The sequence below is a fragment of the Carassius auratus genome, chromosome 9, assembly GCF_003368295.1.
Source record: "Carassius auratus strain Wakin chromosome 9, ASM336829v1, whole genome shotgun sequence".
Taxonomy (NCBI): domain Eukaryota; kingdom Metazoa; phylum Chordata; class Actinopteri; order Cypriniformes; family Cyprinidae; genus Carassius; species Carassius auratus.
In genome coordinates this window covers 34,325,024-34,332,742 of record NC_039251.1, presented here as the reverse complement: position 1 = coordinate 34,332,742, position 7,719 = coordinate 34,325,024, and the positions used below count along the sequence as shown (strand labels likewise).

Here is a 7,719-nt window from a genome sequence, read left to right as displayed (position 1 = left end):
ACTGTTGTAACTAAATTAAAATGGTTTTGTTGCATTTACTCACAGGACCGATTCCCTATATTTTATTTATTTGTTTCAGTTGTTCAATTTTAATGTCTTCATTGTTGTGTTTATATTAGTGCTGTCAAACAAATAAATCGCATCCAAAATAAAAGTTTTGGTTTACACAATATATGAGTGTGTACTTTGTATATTTATTATTTAGATATAAATACACATACAAGCTCATACATATTTAAGAAAAATGTTATGTTTATATATTAAATAGATTTAGATATTATATTAGTTATATGCTTATAAATATATACATGTAAATATTTTCTAAATATATGCTGTATATTTGTGTCTTTATATATACTTAATAAATATACACTGCACACACAAATATCTAAAAAAAAAAATATTTTTTATTTTGGATGTGATTAATTGTTTGATAGCACTAGTTTATGTATTGCACACATACAATATAAGTGTATTTTATGACATGTTATATCATGAATAACTGCGAGTTAACTGTGATTTTTGGAGAGAGCCAACAAGTCAAACATGTGATGTATCGAGTATAAGCCTAAATGGCGGGACAGAAAAACTACGTGTGAACTTTCTACTGAGTCAAATGATTCCTCCCTCGTTAAGTTATCTCGTGAACCTGTACCAGATCTCTAGAGATAGCACACCGTCCTATTGTCGCACAACAAATCCTTAATTACAGAAATGGGGATCGGGTGACTCTGGCATCCAGTAGCGGGGTCTCTAGGCGGCGAGGGGGTCTTTGATCAAGAAAATCCAATTATTTGTGTATATACATTTCCCACATTGTGATTACTTCATTAATTGTCCCGCCTTTATCCCCACCCGTCCCATCCCCCCTCTAATAATCAGCCCTTTTATCCAGAGCAACAAACACACCATAGGAGCTTTGTGTGGATTCAGAGGATTTGCTTCCCCCTCTCAAAGAGCCGCTCTTCTTTGATGATTGGGCAGCGGCGAACTTCAAAGTCATAAATCTCACTCCTGACTGGCTGGCGGCCCACCAAAGTCCTTATCAAATCCAAAGAAGTGATCCTTCACTCCCTCAGATAGTCCAGGGATAGCTGGAGGAGAGGAAGCGACGCGCGCGCACTTTCCGTGAGAATACGTTTTCAAGTATTCGTGAAGAAGTGAATTTGGCTGCTTTTAAACCGGGAAGCTTGGGGAACTCGAGGAAGTGTTGCCATGGCAGCTGTGGCTGTGCTGAGGAACGACACACTACAGGCATTTCTTCAGGTTTGTCAAAAGTTTGAGATGTTGTTGAAAATGTCCTTCCTTTACGCGCGTGCGGCGGATAACGGATATAAACGGTGCTCATTGAACTCCGGCAGATATACTTTGTTTTGGCGATTTCATATAAAAATAAATAAATAAATAAATAACAAGACCGTAGCAGCTGTAGGACTTTAACACGATGTTTCCAGCCATGTAATTAGTAATTACAGAGTTTTTGAGAGTTTCAGTTCGATTTTCATCATCAGTAATTATTTTAGTGGAACAAAAAGTGCAATAAACTTGCTTTGCACTTATTTAAATTTGTAACGCTGCAGTCAATCTGCTTGTTTTTTTTTTTTTTTTTTTTTTTTTTTTTTATAGTATACATAATTAGAATGGTAAACACCTCAGATGAAACGTCATTTTTGACAGTAAACGTATTTCACAAATGCAGCTAATGTTATGCATATTGAAATAACCAAATTCCGTAGCTTTGCCCAACTTGAGAAGAGATTAAATGTGGTTATAGTTCAATTTACTCTTTTTAAAATCAAATCTGTCATTAAAACTAAGGTAAATCATTGAACACAACATAATAATCATAATAAACAAGCTACAAAACAAAATCTTATCTTCAAAAAGGCTTCTTTTTTATTTTTTTAAATGTTTTAACACTGCTCTTTCCTTACGATCCAGGACCGCACTCCCAACTCCTCGCCGGAAAACAGCAAACACTCTCCTCTGGCGCTTCTAGCGGCGACATGTAACCGGATCGGTCATCATCACGGATCCACACCCACGGACTTTATTCAAGTTCCCTACGACACGACCCTCGGGTCTCCGTCAAGGATTTTCCACCCTTGGAGTAACGAGGCCAATCCGCAGCCCTCGCTTTCCAACAATTCTTCGTTTGGACTGTCCTCCAAATCTCACCTGCAGGGCTCCTACACCACCCACCACGAGCTCCCCTTGACCCCTCCGGCCGACCCCACGTATCCTTATGACTTCTCTCCGGTCAAGATGTTGCCGTGCTCCATGCAGTCGTTACAATCAAGCTGCCCACCGACCTACGTGCCGGCCGTCACCTACGCAGCGCCGCCCCCCATCCCGCATGGTTTCGTCCCGGGACACTCAGGGCTAGTCCATCAGCAGCAGAGACAGCTGTCTCCAAACCCTGGGGAGGAAATACCATGGTGGAGCCTTCAGCAAGGAAACCACGTCAGCCACCCGGCGAGCCTCGGCCGCTTCCCCATCCAGAGGGGCTTGGTGTTGGGACACACAGACTTTGCACAGTACCAAACTCAAATCGCAGCCCTCCTCCACACCAAATCCCCCCTGGCCACCGCCAGGCGCTGCCGGAGATGCCGGTGTCCTAACTGCCAGTCGTCCAGCTCCAGTGACGAGCCGGGGAAAAAGAAACAGCACATCTGCCACATCCCCGGATGCGGGAAAGTATACGGCAAAACGTCCCACCTGAAGGCGCACCTGCGCTGGCACTCGGGAGAGAGACCCTTCGTGTGTAACTGGCTCTTCTGCGGGAAGAGCTTCACCCGATCGGACGAGTTACAGAGGCACCTGAGAACTCATACCGGGGAAAAACGCTTCGTGTGTCCGGACTGCTGCAAGAGGTTCATGAGGAGCGACCATTTGGCCAAACATGTGAAGACGCACCAGAACAAGAAGAGCAAAAGTCACGAAAAGACCTCTGATTATGTCAAACGAGAAGACCTGAGACCTGTGTAGTAGTAGACTTGGATGACCATAGACTAGTGCAATATATACAATCTTCAGGATCCTCATGAAGCGAAAACATGTTTTTTATTATCATTATTATTATTAAAAAGGTTGATGAGACTTGTAAGACTGGGAGTCTCTCTTCATTTTTTCCTTTTTTTTTTTTTTTTGGGACTTGTAAATAAAATTTCAAGTCATTCTCAGTTCCTCAAGGAACCCTGGAAAACCCTGTTTCCTGTCCATGAGCTACTCAAAACATAAACAAGTTTTGACTTGTGTTCAGATCTCTGTCTTCGGTGGAAGATTTCTTTATTCTGTAGATATATTGATAGCTTTTGTTGAATGAAAGTGTCAGTTCTCGCTCCTTGTGGGGTGTTTTAGCATGCTATTGAAAAACTCTGTTATCAATGTCTAGAATGAGCTGAGAATGAAGCACTGTGAAATTTATGAGTTATTAGGATACATAGAGCTCTAATGTTCAGTTCAAAGGACAGGTTTTTTACAGCATTATGTGAGTTTAAGAACAAAGTCGGCAAAAATGACAATAAAACAAACGCTAAATAAATGACATCAACTGTAGTTTTCAGTTTTTCGTAGTGTCACTCGTAAGCATTTTCTACATGCTGTCAGTATTTGATATGTATAATACATGAACACATCCCCGTACTATTCTACAAAACATGTCTGTAAGAATTTTTTTTGCACTCCCTCGCAATCCTAGAATCACATTAAAGAAATATTGTGACTAACTGTATAAAAGATGTGCTACTATCATGTCAGGTTCCTAAGTTCATATAATACCATCTGTGTGACCCGATTAGAAAACTGAATATCAGAACAGTGCTCAGCTCCATCTTGATGCAACATATTCAGATGCACTGTCTGCGAGTAATAGAAAAACCTCATTTCTAGGCAGATTTCGATGTGCTTACATTCGGATCCTGATGTTGTTTTTGCTGAACTGAAATCTGAGTCAGTTATATCCTCAGTCTCTGGGAGTATCGTAGTTCTAATTAATTCCCTGTCTGAATTATACTGAGCGTTTTGCACACTGAAAGACAAAAAAAATACTTAAAAGTTTATTATTATTAAGGTAGGTTTCTACTTAAAGTTTCTATTATCTTGCATAAAACTACATCCGTTTAGAATACATTAAGTATGTGTGTGTTACTATATTTGGAAGGGGAATTTTTGGCACCTGGAAAGATCTTTGAACCCTACTGTGCAGTTTCTCCTGCAATAGCGCCTCTGTCGGTGAAATCCTGGCACACATCACTAAACCCTGCTCTAATGTTGGGCCAGTTACCTGTGTTTAGCAGATCTAGCTATACTAGTTCTAGCTGTACTAGTTAGGGTTAGTCTCTTAAGTCTCTACAGAAGGGAAAAACAGCAACACCTGTGCCATACTGCTCGGTCATTTAAACTGCATTTATAATGGTTACAGTTTTGGCGTAAAATATATTAATAGTAGTATTAATAATAGTTTCTTAGACATACTATACAATAATATATGTTTCATATTTTCTAACTGGGTACATGCACTGGATCTTTATCCATCAACACCAGAGAGCTGAATATTTTAACAACCATATTGTGAATTATGTAAAGGAGAGAATCCCTAATCACTGTTTGGTTGTTTGTTTGGAAGGTTTTTTTTTTTTTTTTTTTTTAAATTAATCCTAAAATGTAAATATGTTGATTGAACTTTATGAATAGTGAAAATGAATAGTGATTTTCTCAACTATATACCGATTATTGCTTTTTGTTGAATGTGTAAAACAAGAAGACTAATTATTCAGACATTCGTTTAATCACTTCACATTCATTCATGTTTAAGTATGTAATTTCTTGGTATAGTGATATAAAAATACACGATCAGTAAGTTAGGCCTTACACATCATGAGAAGCCTATGCAAAGTAGTTCAGCCATTCACTAAAGCATAAAATAGATACAAATTGCGATAAGAGCATACTGGTATTTGCTTACAATAGTATAATGTTACTAAACATTTCCAAGATGAATAACAAAATACAAGCAGAGTATTAACTAACATAATCTTGATTTACAAAATAACATCAAGTGCTTTTGTAGATTTTTGACTAGAATGAATAATAACTCAAAATGTCCCAATATGAAGTGAAAGAGCAATCAGTGAAGGATCTGCGCATGTGGCTTGTTCAGGTACTGAGATACATGTCTCCACGAGCCTCTTCAGCAGCAGGCAGTGAGTTGTTCCCACAGGGCAGACAAGGCTGTTCCTCTCCTCCAGAGGGTGAGATATGGTCAGGCTATCACAGCAGCACATGTGGCGTTGCACCGAGGGACTGCTGGAGGGAGTTTGTGTTTAAGCCTCACCGTGACCTGATCTGAATGCCACACTCTGATCTTCCTTTGATGTCAGTCTGTTGAAAGGCTGGCAGAATCAGGCGTTTAGACACACGTACTTAAGCATGCATACTCGCAATCTTACATGTGCTTGTTTATTTTAGAGTATTAAATGTGAAGGAAAAAAATTAAATAAACCCAGGTCTAGCTGAGCATCAAAGGTTGTTTGGGGTGTGTTTAAGAGCATCACTTCTGGCTGCAGAATGAAGTGATATTTTGCATGAAAAGAGTGATACATTTCTCACCTCATACCTACTATTCCTTTCCTTTTCCCCCTCTCTAAACAGCCAATTTATTTACTTTCTTTATTAAGCAGAGAAAAGGTACTTTGCTATATTGTGACCTGACTGATCTTTGCTTTTAAAAAAGAATTACATATAAACATAAAAAAATATTGCATACACATTTTTTTTAAACATAATTGTATTATGCTAATTTACTAAGTGAAATACTTCCACTAAAATATATAGTCCCTGTGCGCTATAGAGTCTATAGCGCACAGGGACTATATATTTTAGTGGAAGTATTTCACTTAGTAAATTAGCATAATACAATTATGTTTAAAAAAAATGTGTATGTCTATAGTATAGACACTGTGCAGTGTTATGATAAACAAGACAAAGCTGTGACCAAAATGTTTTGTTTACCAATCAGGGCCAAAACTATTAATTTATTCATTTAAATTCGCTATTGATTGATTGATTGATTGATTGATTGATTGATTGATTAATTGATTAGTTTTTAGGCTATGAAATCTTTCTGTTTACCATCACTGGGATTATTATTATTATTATTATTATTATTATTATTATTATTATCAATACTTACCTGTAGCTATGAACTCTTGACCACATTCCAAAAGGCAAATGTCTATGATTTCTAAGAATTTTTTTTTTTTTAATTATTATTATTTTATTGCTTAATGGCATAATTTGCATAGATGAAGCAGTTGTGCGTGTGGCCTGAGCTTTAATATACCAGCGCCACCTTGCGTCGACTTGAGGTTCTGAAGCTGTAAATAAAGGATCATATTCTGCTTGTGTTCTGCTGCTGCTCACTGAAATGACCATGGCGTGAATCAAGAAATATGGCGTTGTTTTTGCTTTATTAATCGCATCCATAGACCGACTGCAAGACCAAAAAGAGTTCAAATCCAAGTTGCTTTATTTTGTAATGACCACATATGTCTATACTGCTAATGTCAAAATAGAGATAGAAAATAAACTATTAGGTAAACTGTTAAAATTGAAGGGTTTGAAGTTGCTCAGTAAGGTGAGGTGTGCCTGCCAATCCAAGACTCTATTCAACAGAAAAAGGATTCTCCGTTGAAGAGGGATCTTTGAGTTGAAAAAAAAAAAAAAACACTTTGTAAGCAATAAACAGTGGGTATGATTTATTTATTTATTTATTTATTTATTATTTTTTTTATTTTTATTTTTTTATTTTGCATACCTGCAGATCTGAGTCACATAGGGAGCTGTCCAGGTGCTGAAGATACATTCAACATGACAGAATCCAGAGATCAGTAGCCTATTACTCCTATACAGTCATTGCATTCCTTCTTATAAAAAGTGTTTAGGTAGAATAATACTTGAGGATTTTTATCACCTTGATAAAAACAGAAAAAAGAAACCATAAAAGCACTGCATGCATGAATTAAGAATCGGCTTTGGTTTATTGCATTAATTGAACGCTTGCTGCCACCATGTGGAGTTCTCCTACAACACCCGTCTGAACAGCGTTCACATTCATAAAACTTCTCAGACAAGAGCTTCTCTTTTCAAGGTTAAGAAGATCACTTAGCGCATAAACATAAAGGAGAACCCTTCAAAGCTCGACGAGTCTCTCGCTTATAGATATTTATGAAGAACCTGTTCCAGAACAGTAGCTAAAACGCAAGAACTCTCCGAGCAGTGTTGTCCTTGATGTCTGAAGGGCAGACTGACCCAGACTGACTGCTCCTCTCCGGAGCAGCATGTAACTGTGCTGTGCGCTGCTGTCGTGTCAAACTTGGAAAGTGTTTGTTCGTGAATTGCATTCTCATTTAAGACACAAAGTCCTTCGGGAAGGTGCCACAGCTGTCGTAATAACGCTCGTGCTGACGCTTCTGTAGAAGTGAGATGTGTTTCAGAGCCAGTCTGATGTTGTGGAGAGGTCCGAGGATTACTAACCGCGCGTCACGCGCATCCAGTCTCGAATAAATAGACGATTTACGCTTTGAGTAGCAGCAAGTAACACATCGCCTCCGGAGAGGTCATCGAGTTCCGTCGAGAATTATTTTAGATATAGTCGTGAGCTGATTTTGGAGGGAGAGCGCATCTGACGTCGAGGAAATTTAGTTGCGTGGAGATTTT

At 38.5% G+C, this 7,719-nt stretch overlaps 1 protein-coding gene across 1 annotated transcript; it reads left to right on the top strand.

The window, feature by feature from the left end:
• The first annotated feature begins 591 nt into the window (after positions 1-591).
• On the top strand, positions 592-3,143 carry LOC113109129 (transcription factor Sp5-like). Its single transcript, XM_026272694.1, has 2 exons — positions 592-1,266; positions 1,942-3,143. The coding sequence occupies exons 1-2, from the start codon at positions 1,216-1,218 to the stop codon at positions 2,986-2,988; spliced, it is 1,098 nt and encodes a 365-aa protein (XP_026128479.1). The 5' UTR covers positions 592-1,215; the 3' UTR covers positions 2,989-3,143.
• The last annotated feature ends 4,576 nt before the right edge of the window (positions 3,144-7,719 follow it).